General features: G+C 48.1%; 1 protein-coding gene across 1 annotated transcript; it reads right to left on the bottom strand.

Moving 5' to 3' along the window:
- Window positions 1-9858: 9858 nt before the first annotated feature.
- CDKN1C (cyclin dependent kinase inhibitor 1C) lies at window positions 9859-19632 on the bottom strand. Its single transcript, XM_044270360.1, has 3 exons — window positions 19104-19632; window positions 13942-14056; window positions 9859-11604 (listed from the first exon to the last, which is right to left on the bottom strand). Exons 1-2 carry the CDS (start codon window positions 19561-19563, stop codon window positions 13947-13949), a joined length of 570 nt encoding a protein of 189 aa, XP_044126295.1. The 5' UTR covers window positions 19564-19632; the 3' UTR covers window positions 9859-11604; window positions 13942-13946.
- Between the last annotated feature and the right edge of the window lie 398 nt (window positions 19633-20030).

Here is a 20030-nt window from a genome sequence, read left to right as displayed (position 1 = left end):
TCTTGGTCTCATCAGACCACAGGACATTGTTCCAGTAATCCATGTCCTTCTGCTTGTCTTCAGCTAACTGTTTGCGGACTTTCTTGTGCATCATCTTTTGAAGAAGCTTCCTTCTGGGACGACAATCATGCAGACCAATTTGATGCAGTGTGCGGTGTATGTTCTGAGCACTGACAGGCGGACCCCCCACCGCTGAAACCTCTGCAGAACTCATACCTCTATGGATATGACGCTGAGCACGTGCACTCACCTTCTTTGGTTGACCATGGCAAGGTCTGTTCTCAGTGGAACCTGTCTTGCTAAACCGCTGTATGGTCTTAGTGACTGTGCTGCAGCAATCTTCTTATAGCCGGGGACATCTATATGTAAAGCAAGAGAGTTATTTGCCATGAGGAGCCATGTGTCACGGAAGGTGTACAGAAAACTAGAAGACACAAAATGAAGATCCGACTGACTGGATCCAAAACTAAGGAACAAAAGGGAGAGCCCTGCAACAGACCTGGCACTCTCCCTAACTGCTCAGCCTATGCAAAAATCTCAATGGTAGATGATCGCATATCCTCGTTCCTCGACTGTATAAGACCTGAACACCCTATAATAGTGAGGGGACACGACCACCGGCTCCCTACACTTGATACGGAGGGAGTCAGGGTCACCTGGGATCCAGCAAACAGGAAAACACAAATGAATGAACAAAACTTATCTGTAGAAGACTCAGTAGTAGCATCCAGCATGCACACACTCCAGGAAGTTGAATATAAACCGCAAAGTGATGCAGTCTGGGGAGGGATTTAAAGGGATGCAATCAGTGCAACTACATGACAGCTGAGAGAGGCTAACGAGATGAGAAAACGAAAGCACAACAAAAGGAACCTCAAGGAGGAGGATTCTGAAGAACGTCTGTCAGAGCTTCTCAGATGTCTGGTGTTGACACCATGTTGCACTTCCATTGACCAGTATAAGAGAGCCTGAGAGCAATAACACCAAATTTAACACACCTGATCCCCATTCACACCTGCAACCTTGTAACACTAAGGCTGGGTCCACACCTGAGCGTTTTACCGTGCGTTCCTACGCGCTGTAAAATGCTCAACAGGCAAAAACCAATGTTTCCCTATGGGCATGGTTCTTACCTGAGTGTTTTACAGCGCGTAAAACGCCCTATGCCCCAAGAAGTACAGGAGCTTCTTTGGGGCGTATTGTCGGGCGTTCCCGCCCATAGACTTCAGCGGGAACGCACCTAAATGGGCGTTTGCTTGTTTCCGCCCATTAAAAACGCCCGATACAAACGCCTGTAAAAAGCGCTTTTCGAATATGGTCAGGTGTGAACCCAGAGGAGTCACATGAAACCAGGGAGGGAAAATGGCTAATTGGGCACAATTTGGCCATTTTCACTTAGGGGTGTCCTCACTTTTGTTGCCAGCGGTTTAGACATTAATGGCGGTGTGTGGAGTTACTTTCAGGGCACGCCAAATTTACACTGTTATACAAGCCGTACACTGACTGCTGTACATTGTAACAAAGTGTCAGAGCTTCAGTGATGTCCCATAAAAAGATATATTAAAATATTTACAAAAATTAGAGGGGTGTACTCACTTTTGTGAGATACTGTAGATCGATATGAGATAGATAGATAGATAGATAGATAGGAGATAGATAGTAAATAGATAGATAGATCCTCCGGTGGGCTCAGGCTACAATATTATAGTGGGCTCCAAAGATTCCAGGAAAAAAAAATCCATTTGACTACCTTTGGTTTTATTAATGATAAAGGGGTTAGGCCTTGAGAATAATTTCCTCTGGTAGAAACCAGAACCCTAGTCCAACATTGGACAAATAGAAAAAGATTAGGTAGGAGATAGATATGAGATAGATAGATAGATAGATAGATAGATAGATATGAGACAGGTAGACAGATACAGTAGATGTCACCTCCAGGCGGAGAACACTCTTACTCAGGGATCAGTGATAATCTGGATGGAGGGTTATGAATCTGACATCACATACAATGGAGATTCTCCACCAGATGCTTCCAGTAAAGATCAGAAAATCTAATCTAAGTGCAGGGAGCAGCTGAGCCGGCGCAGGCGCTGGGTGCAGGACGTGAATATCCTAATGAATTTATTGCATATTTCCACTGCTTCATTGTGTGTAAATCCGGGGCTGAGAAATGAGGATTTCATTGTCCTCTCCGTTATGAGAACATCTGCTTCTCCCCCAGGATCCTCATTACTGTACATGGAGACGCTATGGGTTGGCATACATTTGCATATGAATTTGGTGGATTTGTGATTCATTGTGCCCACACTGTATAATGTCATCTCCGGCCTCTGTACAGGAGCCTCTTATATGAGGTTTACAGACTCCACGATGAGCCACATTTTATAGTAAATGTACATAATATAGTCTTTCAGCTAGTGTGCTCTATTCATATGGAAAGATGTCCCCACCCCCACACTGCCGCTTCCAACTTAGAGTTCCCCTTTAATCTTGAACATGATTTTCTTTTTATAGTGCATATAAAAAGTCTACACACCCCGGTTGAAATGTCAGGTTTCTGTGATGTAAAAAAATTAGACAAAGATAAATCACTTCAGAACATTTTCCACCTTTTATGTGACCTATAAACTGTACAACTCAATGGAAAAACAAACTGAAATCTTTTAGGTAGAGGGAAGAAAAAATATAAAAATAAAATACTATGGCTGCATAAGTGTGCACACCCTGAAACTACTACTTTGTGGAAGCCCCTTTAGATGTTATTACAGCACTCAGTCTTTTTGGGTATGAGTCTATCAGCATGGCACATTTTGACTTGGTAAGATTTGACCACTCTTCTTTGCAAAAACACTCCAGATCTGTCAGATGGCGAGGGCATCTCCTGGGCACAGCCCTCTTCAGATCACCCCACAGATTTTATATCGGATTCAGGTCTGGGCTCTGGCTGGGCCATTCCAAAACTTTCATCTTCTTCTGGTGAAGCCATTCTTTGGTTGATTTGGATGTATGCTTTGGGTCGTTGTCATGCTGAAAGATGAAGTTCCTCTTCATGTCCAGCTTTCTAGCAGAAGCCTGAAGGTTTTGGGCCAATATTGACTGATATTTGGAACTGTTCATAATTCCCTCTAGCTTAACTAAGGCCCCAGTTCCAGCTGAAGAAGAACAGCCCCTTGGCATGATGCTGCCCCCACCATGCTTCACTGTGGGGATGGGGTTCTTCTGGTGATGGGCAGTGTTGTTTTTGGGCCAAACATATCTTTTGGAATTATGGCCAAAAAGTTCCACCTTGGTTTCATCAGACCAGAACACCTTTCCCCACATGCTTTTCGGAGACTTCAGATGTGTTTTTGCACAATGTAGCCTGGCTTGGATGTTTTTCTTGGTATGAAAAGGCTTTCGTCTTGCCGCTCTACCCCATAGCCCAGACATATGAAGAATACGGGAGATTGTTGTCTCATGGACCACACAGCCAGGACTTGCCAGATATTCCTGCAGCTCCTTTAATGTTGCTGTAGGCCTCTTGGTCGCCTCCCAGACCAGTTTTCTTCTTGTCTTTTCATCAGTTTTGGAGGGACGTCCAGTTCTTGGTGATGTCACTGTTGTGCCATATGTTCTCCACTTGATGATGACGGTCTCCACTGTGTTCCATGGTATATCTAATGCCTTGGACATTCTTTTGTACCCTTCTCCTGACTGATACCTTCTAACAATGAGATCCCTCTGATGCTTTGGAAGCTCTCTGTGGACCACGGCTTCTGCTGTGGGATGGGACTAAGAACACTTCAGGAAAGACCAACTAGAGCAGCTGCACTTTATTTGGGGTTAATCAGAGGCCCTTTACACGATGGCCGGTGTATGCCGACTGCTATGTAACAGGATTCTGAATGTGATTGCTGAATTCTGAACACGGCTTCATCGCCAGTTATTAGAGGGTGTGCACACTTATGCAACCACATTATTTTAGTTTTTTTAGTTTTCTTCCCTAAACTTAAAAGATTTCAGTTTGTTTTTCAATTGAGTGGTGCAGTTTATAGGTCACATTAAAGGTGGAAAAAGTTCTGAAATGATTTATCTTTGTCTCATTTTTTTACAGCACAGAAACCTGACATTTTAACAGGGGTGTGTAGACTTTTTATATCCACTGTAGGTCCAACATTTTGAACCAATTAATTTCTTAAAATGGAGTTATACAGAGCTCCAAATCCCTTCAATTACATAAGATTCTTGCCACCACTAGAGGGAGCTCACCACATAGGGATCTATACAACTCCCATTCAACTCTATTATAAACTTGTCTAGTCTGACACTGCCTCCATCTTTCCCCTACTTCTTGAGTACAGTTGGTAGATTAGAATCAGGGCAAAAAAGAAAGGGAGCATGACGCCAGGATCAGACTCCACAGGGTTTGTTTGTAGTCTGTAATCAAGGAGACACATAGGTTGGCCTAGGAGCTGTAGACACAAAACGGCAGGAGGTTTTCAAGACCATTTGAAAAGTTGCTTTATTTAGTATTTTAGATACATAGTAGCAATATAAAAAAGCTGCGAAAGTAAACACCCTGTAGTCCAAGTTGTGCTGCCAAACCTGATTACCTCTGGTTTACTGTGGGGAAGATTTAGGGGTACAGCGGGGGATCGGGCAGGGGCTTGGTTGATCAATCTTTAGCCAAAAACTGGTTACAGTTTATTTATTTTTTTAATCTAGAAAGAAACTGAAAGCCAGAAATGATATTACTCGCCTCGGTCATCCTTTCAGCATGTATTTACCATCCCATCCCTCCGAATTCCTGCTGACACCATCCATACATCACACTCATCCAGCGATCTGTTTCCAATTGATTTGGGGGAGGGAAGGAGTCAAAAGTATACACCTGCTGCCACTTAGAGATAATTTATAGCAGCCCTGCATGAGGCTTTTGGACATCAGCCATAATCACACCCTGGATGTGGGCAGCGGGTGTTCAACGGCCACAGCGCGCCGACACGCAACCTGCATGAGCACCATCCTTAAAGGAGATGTTCAGCTGTGAATAACTTTTCCTTTAAAGGGGTCACATTCTGTGTTGATTGATTTCTTATATCTTTGTAGCAGCTGATGCTCAGTTTTTGTGATACAGAGCTCCAAATCCCCTGCATAGAGTTGGACGATAAAATAATAACTGCCTGCAGCCAACACTAGGGGGAGCTCCCCGCACACAGGTTTAGGAGGAGTTCACACTTCAGTTATTTCCATCAGTCATTGTGAGCCAAAACCATTAGTGAAGCCTCCACAGAGATCAGGTTTAATGGAAAGATTTCCTCCTGTTCTGTGTTTCTAACCCGCCCCTGGTTTTGGCTCACAATACCTGGATGGAAATAACTGAAGTGTGAACGCAGCCTTACTGAGTTCTGCAGGAGCTGTAGACATTGTTGCGCAGAGAGCTCCCACTAGTGGCGACTTTAAAGCTGGCATTACATTGAATTTGATAAAATTGAGGAGGGGGGTGAAGTGTCTGTGGATTCCTATGGAACATTAGAGACTGATTAGAGATGGCACCAATGCCTCGCCACCATCATTCACAAAGGAACCAGTGTCCTTTTCTGTCCCCATTACGCCATAATATGCATTTAGATGATGTTCCGCTCTCAGTTCATTGGGTTCTGTGAAATGTATAAATCAGCAGCACAAATCTCTGATTTCTGGAGAGTTGGTTGCAATTAGAGATGAGCAAATTTCACGTTATGAAATTCGTTCACGCTTAGTTTGGTGGTAAAAGCAGAATTGTGGACCATAACGCAATTTTATGGCGGAATGCATAACTTTAATTATTCATTCTGCCATAATAGAAGTCTATGGGCTGCATAATGGACCCGTTCTGTTTCCGTTAAGCAAGAGAGGACTCCCCTGCATAACGGAAACGGGACGGATCCGTTTGGCAGCCCATAGACTTCTATTATGACGGAACGAATAACGGAATGCCTCTAAAGGCATTCCGTTATGCGTTCAGTCATAGAATTGTGCTGTGGTCCGTGGTAACGGAATCCATAATGCAATTCTGCTTTTACCACCACACGAAGCGTGAACGAACTTCAAAATATGAAATTTGCTCATCTCTAATTACAATGTATCAGTGCATGTAAAATGTATCAGACTGGGTTCCAGACAGTTTTGCTTGCAGAGGATGGTCTAACAGGATAATGCCCCAGCCACACGGCGGAAACTGTCAAGGAACACGAGATCAAGGGGATGACTTGTCTCCAAATTCTCCAGATTTTACTCCGATGGTCGTCCATGCAACTTGCAGGATCTGCTGCCGGATACTTCAGAAGTCTGGTGGAGTCCAGGCCGTAAAGGCTATGTACCATTATTATTTTTATATATATATTTATTTATATTAGAGCATTGTACGCAGTTTGAGCTAAAAAGATTTTTTTTTTTATTGATCTTTATTAAATGTGGCATCCTTTTTTCTGTACAGAGCTGACATACTCAAGTACAGGGGTAGGCAACCTCCGGCACTCCCAGCATGCATACTTGCTCTGCTCTTCTAAGAACTCTCATAGAAATGAATGGAGAATGCTGGGAACTGTAGTTTCACAACAACTGGAGTGCCGAAGGTTGCTGATCCTTGCTCTAGTAGCACCCTTTGGATTTTCTGTCTTTTCCGTCAGACCGGGAGCTGACGGACTCCTTATCTCTGCTCTCTGACCGTATAAACACTCATAGCTCAGTTCTCTTACTGATAAGAATGTGGCTTAAATAAATGTTTATGACCTCTTAGTAGTTTAGAGATGAGGTTTATTAGACCATGGACACAAAGTGAAAGTACCAGTCAGACAGGTAGAAAAACAGTTAACCCTTTGTGATAGAACAACTCAATATTTTTTATGAAGGCCAATTGAAAAAATGATTTTTAGGCCAAAAATGAGTAACATGCAATCATAAAAAAAAAAAAAAAAACTTGCCTCCGAAGGTGTACATAAAAGGAGAGAGACAGGGACCCACAGAATACTAGGCAGGTGGTTGTAATGTTATGGCTGACCGACAGTACGGTATACATAACATGAAGACTCCCCCTCCCCCTTTACCATATGAAGCATGGCAGCTGCTGTCCGTCGTCCGGGCCATCCTGTCATCTAATATAATTACAATAGGGGATGGCCTCAATAGATCAAAAAGCTGAATCTCCTAATTAGATTAGGTCACCAGCGTCTCATGTGCCTCGCTGTATAATCACTGGGGGGGGGGGGGGGGTATATGGACAATTGGCCACACATTAGGCCACCCATGTGGACGATGCCATAACCATTTCCGGGGACAGTCGTCCATTATCATTTCATCAGCATTGATCATTGATATAATATCTTCTGCCAAGAAAATCCCAAACTGTCCATTAAGGATCCCACCCGGCTTTCCCAGGACCCTGAATAGCAAATCTAACGCCATTGGGAATAGAGAATGAATGATCGCATTAGTTAGAGTCATTGACGACACTCATGCGCTGTTCCGGTAGCCATAGGGGTTGTCAACCAACTCTCCCAGAAAGAGATATAATGGAGTGACGGACGAGGAGGAGACGGGGGCTCGTAATTTATATGTAAACTGAGAGAATTTCCATATTAGATACGATTTCCTTACTGACAAGTCTCTTTGTTACAATCTGTAGGTTGGACTCGGACTCTCCGGACCCTGCTGACTCAGCAGACGCATGGACGTCATATATTAGCATTGAATCGCTCCTTTGTCTTCTTCGTGGTTCAGCTGGGTCATTGATATTCCTTTTCCTTACACACGAATGGCTGTGACATAACAGGGGAGCAGCCGGAAAAGTGGGGCCCTTTAAGAAATAATATTGTAATAAGCCATAGTCCCCCGGGACATGGTTTATAGTGCGAGCTCTCGCTCCCTCAGAGGAGGATCCTGTATGATTCATGGAGGACTAGACCAGGGTAGGCAACCTCCGATACTCCAGCTGTTGTGAAACTATAACTCCCAGCATGCATACATGCTCTGTTCTTCTCAGAACTCCCATAGAAATGAATGGGGTATACTGGGAATTGTAGTTTTACAACAACTTAGTGCCGAAGGTTGCAAACCCCGGCACTAGACCCAAACACTATAGCGTGCATGCCGACAGAATGGAGGTGGTCATCTCACCTTGTAAGTCCAGGATCGCCCATTCTGAAATAGGACCCACATCCGTGAGAACCTATCGATGACATAGTCTTTGAGTAGGTCACAAATATCTGCGCTGGAAACCTGCCATATGTATTATCCCCGCGCTGGAAACCTGCCATATGTATTATCCCCGCACTGTGACACCGCTGCGTGCATTATCCCCCGCACTGTGACACCGCTGCGTGCATTATCCCCCGCACTGTGACACCGCTGCGTGCATTATCCCCCGCACTGTGACACCGCTGCGTGCATTATCCCCCGCACTGTGACAACCGGCTGCGTGCATTATCCCCGCACTGTGACACCGCTGCGTGCATTATCCCCGCACTGTGACACCGCTGCGTGCATTATCCCCGCACTGTGACACCGCTGCGTGCATTATCCTTATCCCCCGCACTGTGACACCGCTGCGTGCATTATCCCCGCACTGTGACACCGCTGCGTGCATTATCCCCCGCACTGTGACACCGCTGCGTGCATTATCCCCGCACTGTGACACCGCTGCGTGCATTATCCCCGCACTGTGACACCGCTGCGTGCATTATCCCCGCACTGTGACACCGCTGCGTGCATTATCCCCGCACTGTGACACCGCTGCGTGCATTATCCCCGCACTGTGACACCGCTGCGTGCATTATCCCCGCACTGTGACACCGCTGCGTGCATTATCCCCGCACTGTGACACCGCTGCGTGCATTATCCCCGCACTGTGACACCGCTGCGTGCATTATCCCCGCACTGTGACACCGCTGCGTGCATTATCCCCGCACTGTGACACCGCTGCGTGCATTATCCCCGCACTGTGACATCACTATGGACAGGGCTGGTTACTATGTATATATCTCATGAAGTTGTCAGGCAGAATATGCTTAGTAACCAAATAAAAAAAAGGGGGGGGGGGAATTAACCCTTTAAAATCAAGATCATTTTCCGTGAAGCAGGAGAAGCGTGGAGTGATATCTGTAGGACACATTACTGTACCTCCGATCAGCAGACAGAGGAGGCATTCATGGCAGGGCCGACCAGGGGCGAGTCACAAAACGCCTCATTGTCTTACCAGTGCTCAATGAACGGAGGCGGCATTGACGCAATCACACAGTCTCAAGCTCTGGCGGTGTAGGTGACGGGAGTCTCAGTGAAAGTCTATGAAGCACCCAAGTATGCTGCACATAGTGCAAACAGTCAGCATGGAGGACATGCAGGGGGCAGGCGTCTTCCTGCTACTCCTGGCCTATGAGAGCACACATATGAAGTGTTGGGATCGGAACATTGGATTTTAAACCAACTTTTCATGTAAAAACATTTTTTTTGTTCTTATTTTCCTTATAAAAATAAAATGATAAAATACTGTAGTTCTCACATTGACCACTAGGGCACACTCAAGAGCTTGACACTTGTCAATCTGCACATCTCTCTTTACAGCAATGCTGCAAAAAGTGAAAGGAAAGGAACGCTCCAGGCAAGACGGACTGTGTTATGCCTTGGGTGTTCTTCGGATCACGATGCTGCGGTGGAATTACTAGAGCATTAGACTGGACAATCACGTCAATCCCATCAACCCATGAATGATAAAGATCAGATCCCCAAATCTACAGTGCAAAACTAATATGGTTACTCAGGGAAAACAGAGACCCCATTGTGGCTGCTTCAGCTCATTACTTTGCAACACCAAGATAACAAAAAAACAAAACACAGCTATAATATAATTAAAAAGAAAGTTTCATTGAAGCCAATTATAAATAAATGCACCGCATGTCTGTAGATAGGAGAGAGTTCAATGTGCTCACAACAGAAAGTCAAACTTTGCAAACAAGTGAATATAGTGCCTTTCCCGTACAGGAGAAGCAGAAGGGCTCATTCACACTTTTATAAATAGAAAATATAAGTTAGTAAACTTCTCAAACATAAAAGAAAAGAAATACAGTAACAATAACCTTGTACATTGCACACATCTGGAGTGTGCACAGCGCGGGAATATATTCTTCCAAGCACACTGCACATTAAATGTTGAAAGCATAGTGTCTGCCTATGCCATCATTATACACCTTAAAGGGATTGTCCACATGCGGAGTTCAGCCTGCCCCCCCGTCACATCGCTCAACCTGTGGAGATGAGCACGCTTACCTTCTCTCCTCTGCTGGGTTCTGCCTCCTTTGGTCACCTGCTGCCATGTGTCAACATCCAGTTTGACAGGGACTTTGTGTGCTGCTGCAGCCAGTGAGTGGCTGCAGTGGTGACGTGCCCCCCCACCATGCATCATGTAACCCAATGATGTAATGCACGGGGAATACATCACTGCTGCGGCCAGTCATTGGTTGCAGTGGCACACATAAACCCCCGCCAAACCGGACATTGACAAGTGAGGCTGGAACGCATCAGTAGGGGACTGAAGGAGCCAGAACCAGCGGCAGGCACAGATACGCATGCTTTACTCCCGGCGGTGTGGGGTGGGGGAGGGAACAGAAGGACCCTGTATGCGGACAACGATAAAAAAAAAAAAAGAAAAAACAACAGTCACCGTAAATTACTGATCCTGAGTTACAGCCGCTATTACACTTCAGAGCTGCATTCTTAATTCTGCTGACTGCCAGTGGAAACCGTCAGTAAGCTTACTGAAAAACATACTTAGCTGAGCTCTCTTAAAGGGATTATCCAGTCCTAAACCCCCCATATGCAAGGCCCCCCCACACTGAATATACTTACCCGGGTCCCCACACCGCTGCTGAAGCTTCTCCCAGTGCCAGGATGAAAACATCCAGGGACGAGCCTCCTAAGCATCGCATGTGACGCTAGGGAGGCTTGTCCCCATCCCTGCCTGCAGTTGGCTGCTCCCCCCCTATAGCGGGGATGGGGGTAAGTATATTCAGCGTGGGGGGCCCGCCGTATGGGGAAAGGGGGGGGGCTTTTTTTTTTTTGGGGATCGGTTAACCCCTTTAATGCAAACAGGCCGTAGGCATTCAGATTACTGTATTGTGCCTAGTGTAAAGGTGACTCTTTCTAGACTGGAGATCAGAATGGCGCTGGGCGGTGAAGAGGCGCTAATGAGGCGGCAGCGCGCACCCCTGTAAAAGCAGTCCAGATGAATGATCGCCTCTGCAGACACCGAACAAGCAGGGGATGAGCTCTATGGATGAAAATGGGTCACAAAACCTTTTGTGACTCAAGCAATGCGATGACTCAAGTGGATTAATGAGGAAAGGTAAAACCAGCGCTCAGCGGCGAAACTAAACTTTAAAGTAAGAACAATAATTAAAAGACCAAACAAAAAAAAAAAAAAAAAAAACACGGTTCAGTTAACATTACGAGCCACGACTGCCGGAGAAGTGGCAGCTCATTAAAAGTCCGTTTTTTGTTTTCAGTCCTTAATTTCACGGCTCAGTGGAGGTTCTCGGCTGTCCTCGGCTCCTCGCTTGCGTTGAGGTTTTGGGCAACTCCGTAAGTGCAAATCTGCATAAATCAGAGAAGGAAATTACTGGTCAGTGTTGGAAAGATGAGGTCACACAGGCATCAAGCGAGCTCATCTGCCACGGAAAATGTGAGGTTACGTGCCCAAGCAGTAATCTCTTCTGGGCTGTCACACCCGTCATTTGGCTCAGCGGGTGGGGTGGACAACGCCAGCACAGGCAGATGATGTGGTCATAGCCCCCCCAAGTTAAAAGAAGTTGTGCAGGATGAGAAAACACATGTCCGCTTTCATTGAAAATTAGCGCCGCAGGTCGTGTGCTGTGCTGTACTGCAGCTTAGTCCTATTCACTTCAAAAGGAGCTGAGCTGCAATACCAGATGCAACCCGTGGACAGGTGTGGCGCTGCTGTACAAATCACATCACTAGAGCTGCAACTGCCAACATGAAAGTGTGGAAACCGGTGAACAGACCGTCATTCAGACTCTACATCCGTGAGTTAGGGAACTGCATAAATAGCAGGTGCCTACTGTCTATCATCACATGCAAACGCGCTGCGACCCGGCGGACCCCGGGCGTCACACGCGCTGCGACCCGGCGGACCCCGGGCGTCACACGCGCTGCGACCCGGCGGACCCCGGGCGTCACACGCGCTGCGACCCGGCGGACCCCGGGCGTCACACGCGCTGCGACCCGGCGGACCCCGGGCGTCACACGCGCTGCGACCCGGCGGACCCCGGGCGTCACACGCGCTGCGACCCGGCGGACCCCGGGCGTCACACGCGCTGCGACCCGGCGGACCCCGGGCGTCACACGCGCTGCGACCCGGCGGACCCCGGGCGTCACACGCGCTGCGACCCGGCGGACCCGGGCGTCACACGCGCTGCGAGTTAATGGAGGACGGATCCGTTTTCTATTGTGTCCGATTGTGTCAGTGAAAACAGATCCGTCCCCATTGACTTGCATTGTGGGTCAGAACGGATCGTTTTGGCTCAGTTTCATCAGACCGACACTAAAACGATGCAAGCAGCGTTCTGGTGTCCGTCCTCCAAAGCGGAACGGAGCCAAATCTGATGCATTTCTGAGCGGATCCTTTTCCATTCTGAATGCATTAGGGCAAAACTGATCCGTTTTGGACCGCTGAGCCAAACGGAAAGCCAGAACGCCAGTGTGAAAGTAGCCTTTACCTGCAATGCTTTTGATCACAGATGACAAACCCAGCTCTGCTACATCTGGCAAGAAAAAACTGAATGCTACCCCATCTGCAGTGACTCATTCTTATCTTCTCATCATTAAGCAAACACGCATTATAAATCATGGAGCGGAGCCCAGCCTCATCCATATGATAAACCCATCTAAGCCTCCGTCCGTTTTACATGACATCACCCCCATGAATCGCTGGACGGAGCAGGTCCGGGGGAATCACTCATCTCCGGAGAAGATTTATCTGCTCTGCCGACGCTGCACAAGTCAAAGTCAACAAGAGGAAGATCGTGCAATGAAAAGGGGAGGGGGCGCAGGGTCCATGCAAAAAATTTTTTTTTTTAATCTGACGCCCCTCCAGTATATATAAACCCCTATGCTATTTAGCCATTTTTTCTGCTTCTGGGAAAGCTGGGTGATAACCCCTATAGTTGTCATTAAAGCTCTCCTAAAGTCCTGAATGGCGAGTCTGCCTTGTGACCAGTGATGCGTCCAGAACCAGGCAGGTCTGCCATTCTGGACTCTGGGAAAGCGGAGTAAAACCCCCAGCAGGGACGGGACGCTGAAAGCATAAGAGGTGAAGACGAGAGGAGGTTAAAATATCCAGTGTCTGGATGCAGATGCCAAGAGAGGGGGCTCCAACCCGCACCGCCTGGGGTCATCAGAGGACAAGGAGCTCCCGGCCATAGCCTCAAATGACCCCAGATCCTCAGCGTGCAGGTCTCGTTCTTCACTGAAAAGTCTGAGGGGGAGAGGAGGGGGGATTTGGGGAGAAGGAGAGGAGGAGGGATTGGGGTGGGGGTCCATGCAATGTCTGGCTACAGACATTAGATAATTATCGATGAAAACCCATAGAAGTCCATGAATATCGGATCGGATCAGAACACTGCCCGATCCTAATCTGTGAAATGGGGGGGGGGGGGGGGGGGTCAGATGCAACGTGGGACTGGCAGGCGGGTATCTTAGCCACTCGGCCGAAGGGAGAGGACCCAGCCGGGTATAGGAGGGGCTCTACTGCAATATTTGGTAGATACCTAAAGGTGGAGGGGCTACAAGAGGCAATCTATGGGGTCCTGCCATACAAACCGACGAGTTGGTAGTGCCCTAAACTCCTGACCGACGCAGGGTAACGGCGCCCCAAGTGGTCACCGGAAGAACATCAATCTCCGCCATGCTTACCTCTCTTACCGGATCATCTTGCGCGGCGTGTGCTCTGTGGGGAGGGGAGAGACCGCGTGCAGCTTGTCACAGAGCGCTGCCACCACCTTATTCTTTTTTCTCGCCGGGAAATAATCTAGGAAAAAATAAAAATAAATATTTTATGAATAAAAAAACTCAAAAATCATCCACACAGCAGTTTACATAGTACGTGGCAGAAAAGACCACATTGGTCCCATAGGAGGATGATCACCACCAATGCCTCACAGGCAATATACTGCCGTCTACACCAATAGAGTGCAAGCTCTGCAGACTAGGCGTCCACAACACTATATTCGCTGCATTGTTCTCCCATTAGTGGCACTGTACATACACGACAGAGATATTATCTACTGGCTCCGGCAGCCACCCGCGTACAGCGTCTCAGACAACCCCGTCCCTATGCTTTAGGGCTCACGCACATGAACATTTATTTTTTTCCATCCGCATTTTTTGGGGGTCGGAGGCGTACCCCTTCCCTTCAATGGGGCTCCAAAAGATGCGGACAGCGCTCCGTGTGCTGTCCACTTCCGTATGTCCGTTCCGCGGCCCCGCAAAACAACAGAACATGTCTTATTCTTGTCCATTTTACTGACAAGGATAGGACTGTTCTATAGAGGGCAGCACGTTCCATTCCGAAAAATGCAAAACGCACACGCCTGTTATCCGTGTTTTTGCAAAAACGGACTACGGTTGTGGGAGAGCCCTTATGTAAACGCTGCCCATAATGATGCCCTATCTGTTCACGGCTCTTTACGAGAACGTGCAATGTATTCTCAAAACGGCGAGTAACCATCCTGCATGGCAAGACTTGAACGCGCAGCGACGCTGCTAAAAATCGGTGTCTTAATTTATCTTTAGAGCTCACTTGTTCTGATACAGAGCCCCAAAGCCGATGCATGGAGGTAAGTGATAAAACTCTGCCTTCTGCCACCACTAGGGGGAGCCAAACGGATATTGTGTTCTTATTAGAGGTCACTGTATACACAGTATGCCGTCAGCGCCATCTAGTGGTGGCTGCAGGTACCCAGATTATGGTTTAAAGGGGTTTTCAGGGGACTATTAAAGCATAGGAGTGAAAAAAAGCTTGCAGACACCAGATCGATACGACGCGCTGTGAAATGCCAGGTGTGATTTGAGGCGATTGGGCATGGCTCATAGAAATGGAGAGGATGGGTCTGAAGGCAGGTGAGGGTCTCATCGACCATTGCCATCAGATATTTCAGCCACCACAAAATGATTGAGGCCTACAGCCTGGCATTTCTTTGTCACGCTCGCTTGTTCCCGAATCCTACCGTGAAACTACAACTCCCAACATGCCGGCTGTTCTAATTTTGCAAAAGCCAGAAAGTCCTAACTTGGAGACTAATGGATTTGAAAAAAATAAATAAATAATACAATTAGAGGCGAAATAACAATAAAGAGGCGTCTTGAGCTGCGCCGGCAGATGTGACCATTTCCCCTGCAGGAAGGAGATAATTAAACGTAATTTTATTTCTCGCTGTGGATCCACGAAGTCGCCCTCAGCTCCGCACAGCATTGAAATGCTTCATGCTCAGCTGAGATCAGAAGCACAAATTGCTGTGCTTGCACTTCTATTGTACTAGTCGAAAGGCAGGGGGGGGGGGGGACGAGGGGGGGGGGCGGAGGAGGGGGGGGGGAAGGGGGCGCAGGCTGCCCCGAGCTAGAGGCTGAGCTAAGGATCTCAAGACTAAAGCCAGCGGGCACATAGCACTGCACAAAGCACATTCAGCATAAGGGGTGTCCAGCACCCTGGGCAATAACATTGATTTAACCCCTTCACTGCTTTGGGGAAAAGAGCCAAAAGTGGGTCAGCCTTCAGGAAGGAGTATTAGGAGAGTATTAGGAGAGTATTAGGAGAGCGCTCAGCACGAGAATTACAAGTGTAAGAGAATGGAGTAGGAGGCAAGGCCCAGGGAGCAGGTGATGCAACAGGCAGCTAGAAAGTGCAATACTGGTGACCGGCAAGTGGAGAAATCCTGGTGACGACAGCAAGGCATCAAATCAGTGGTAACACAACCACAGCAGTGCGAGAAATCAGTGTGAGGACATCAGTGCAGCAACCCCGGGGGCACAGGGGGCAAGCCGCCAGGTAGCAAATCAGCGAGACCCAGCAACAAAGGAAGGAACAATGAGAAGCAATGAACTGACAGTATACAGGGGGGCAGGATACAATGTAACACTGCGGTATACAGGGGGGGCAGGATACAATGTAACACTACAGTATACAGGGGGGCAGGATACAATGTAACACTGCGGTATACAGGGGGGGCAGGATACAATGTAACACTGCGGTATACAGGGGGGCAGGATACAATGTAACACTGCGGTATACAGGGGGGGCAGGATACAATGTAACACTGCGGTACACAGGGGGCAGGATACAATGTAACACTGCGGTACACAGGGGGGGGCAGGATACAATGTAACACTGCGGTATACAGGGGGGGGCAGGATACAATGTAACACTGCGGTATACAGGGGGGGGCAGGATACAATGTAACACTGCGGTATACAGGGGGGGGCAGGATACAATGTAACACTGCGGTATACAGGGGGGGGGCAGGATACAATGTAACACTGCGGTATACAGGGGGGGCAGGATACAATGTAACACTGCGGTATACAGGGGGGGCAGGATACAATGTAACACTGCGGTATACAGGGGGGGCAGGATACAATGTAACACTGCGGTATACAGGGGGGGCAGGATACAATGTAACACTGCGGTATACAGGGGGGGGCAGGATACAATGTAACACTGCGGTATACAGGGGGGGCAGGATACAATGTAACACTGCGGTATACAGGGGGGCAGGATACAATGTAACACTGCGGTATACAGGGGGGCAGGATACAATGTAACACTGCGGTATACAGGGGGGCAGGATACAATGTAACACTGCGGTATACAGGGGGGCAGGATACAATGTAACACTGCGGTATACAGGGGGGGGCAGGATACAATGTAACACTGGTATACAGGGGGGGCAGGATACAATGTAACACTGCGGTATACAGGGGGGGCAGGATACAATGTAACACTGCGGTATACAGGGGGGGCAGGATACAATGTAACACTGCGGTATACGGGGGGGCAGGATACAATGTAACACTGCGGTATACAGGGGGGCAGGATACACTGTAACACTGCAGTATACAATGTAACACTGCAGTATACAGGGGGGGCAGTATACAATGTAACACTACAGTATACAGGGGGGCAGTATACAATGTAACACTGCAGTATACAGGGGGGGCAGTATACAATGTAACACTGCAGTATACAGGGGGGCAGTATACAATGTAACACTGCAGTATACAGGGGGGCAGTATACAATGTAACACTGCAGTATACAGGGGGCAGTATACAATGTAACACTGCAGTATACAGGGGGGCAGTATACAATGTAACACTGCAGTATACAGGGGGGCAGTATACAATGTAACACTGGGGGCAGTATACAGGGGCAGTATACAATGTAACACTGCAGTATACAGGGGGGCAGTATACAATGTAACACTGCAGTATACAGGGGGGCAGTATACAATGTAACACTGCAGTATACAGGGGGGCAGTATACAATGTAACACTGCAGTATACAGGGGGGCAGTATACAATGTAACACTGCAGTATACAGGGGGGCAGTATACAATGTAACACTGCAGTATACAGGGGGGCAGTATACAATGTAACACTGCAGTATACAGGGGGGCAGTATACAATGTAACACTGCAGTATACAGGGGGGCAGTATACAATGTAACACTGCAGTATACAGGGGGGCAGTATACAAGGTAACACTGCAGTATACAGGGGGGCAGTATACAAGTAACACTGCAGTATACAGGGGGGCAGTATACAAGTAACACTGCAGTATACAGGGGGCAGTATACAATGTAACACTGCAGTATACAGGGGGCAGTATACAATGTAACACTGCAGTATACAGGGGGGGCAGGATACAATGTAACACTGCGGTATACAGGGGGGCAGTATACAATGTAACACTGCGGTATACAGGGGGGGCAGGATACAATGTAACACTGCGGTATACAGGGGGGCAGTATACAATGTAACACTGCAGTATACAGGGGGGCAGTATACAATGTAACACTGCAGTATACAGGGGGGCAGTATACAATGTAACACTGCAGTATACAGGGGGGCAGTATACAAGGTAACACTGCAGTATACAGGGGGGCAGTATACAAGGTAACACTGCAGTATACAGGGGGGCAGTATACAAGTAACACTGCAGTATACAGGGGGGCAGTATACAAGTAACACTGCAGTATACAGGGGGCAGTATACAATGTAACACTGCAGTATACAGGGGGCAGTATACAATGTAACACTGCAGTATACAGGGGGCAGTATACAATGTAACACTGCAGTATACAGGGAAGGGCGTCACTTTTTGACTATATATCAGAATATACCAGAAACACATGAAAGATACAATGTAACCAGAATAAAAGGAAGAGACCAGATACATTATCACTGCAAAAACCAAAGCACTACAACCTCCAGTAGGCAAGGCAACAAAAGCACTACAACGTCTATCATGCAAAGCACTACAACCTCCAGTAGGCAAGGCAACAAAAGCATTACAACGTCTATCATGCAAAGTACTACACCCTCCAGTAGGCAAGGGAACAAAAGCACTACAACGTCTATCATGCAAAGTACTACACCCTCCAGTAGGCAAGGCAACAAAAGCATTACAACGTCTATGATGCAAAGTACTACAACCTCCAGTAGGCAAGGCAACAAAAGCACTACAACATCTATCATGCAAAGTACTACAACCTCCAGTAGGCAAGGCAACAAAAGCATTACAACGTCTATGATGCAAAGTACTACAACCTCCAGTAGGCAAGGCAACAAAAGCATTACAACGTCTATGATGCAAAGTACTACAACCTCCAGTAGGAAAGGCAACAAAAGCATTACAACGTCTATGATGCAAAGTACTACAACCTCCAGTAGGCAAGGCAACAAAAGCATTACAACGTCTATGATGCAAAGTACTACAACCTCCAGTAGGCAAGGCAACAAAAGCACTACAACGTCTATCATGCAAAGTACTACACCCTCCAGTAGGCAGCGCTGCTCGGTACCTGTGATCTGGGCGGGGGGCCTCTTGTCTCCGGGTCTGGCTGTGGGTGCAGGCGGGGCGCAGTCAGGTGTAGCCGGGGGGCAGGAGGTAAGTGCCGCGGGAGTCGGGCCGGGTGTAGCCGGGGAGTCGGAGGTAAGTGCCCCGGGAGTCCGGTCGGGTGTAGCCGGGGGGCTGGAGGTAAGTGCCCCGGGAGACCGCTCAGGTGTGGCCGAGGCTCGGGGCGTCCGGTAGAAGCGGGGCACGGTCTCCTCGCCGGTCTCCTCCCAGGCATAGCGGCTGCTGGCCAGCGGAACCCCTCTCTGGAAGTCAAAGTCCCACCTGCGGCTGCTCTCCTCCCTCATCTCCCGCAGCCGGGCGTGCAGCTCCCGGCTCAGCTCTACGTGATCCACCGGCCCGAACAGGCTCCTGCACGCCTTGGTGCCCGGCCTGGGGGCGCCCTCCGGCCGCTGTACATTGCACATGATCCGCAGCGCTCCAGCCACTGACAGTCCGAGCCCGGCGCCCCGTAACCAGACGAGGTTTCTACACACGTCTAAGCTCCGCCCACAACATTACATGACCCGCCCCTACCGTGCCCACAGATCCCGCCCAAATGTCAGTACCCGCCCCCTATACACTATGAGCTGTGATTGGCTGGAGGGCTGTCAGTCAGTTAGCGATTCGTCTGTGTCCAGCGGTAGTCATGGAGATGAACGTACTGAAGTATACAAATGTGATAGAGCAACGGCACTAAGAGCTGCGCGTAGACACCCCATAATAATGTCCTAGTCACAGACACCCCATAATAATGTCCTAGTCACAGACACCCCATAATAATGTCCTAAAGACACCCCATAATAATGTCCTGAAGACACACCATAATAATGTCCTACAGACACCCCATAATAATGTCCTACAGACACCCCATAATAATGTCCTAAAGACACCC

Source organism: Bufo gargarizans, chromosome 10 (assembly GCF_014858855.1).
Source record: "Bufo gargarizans isolate SCDJY-AF-19 chromosome 10, ASM1485885v1, whole genome shotgun sequence".
Classification (NCBI taxonomy): domain Eukaryota; kingdom Metazoa; phylum Chordata; class Amphibia; order Anura; family Bufonidae; genus Bufo; species Bufo gargarizans.
This window is presented reverse-complemented; position numbering and strand designations above follow the sequence as displayed.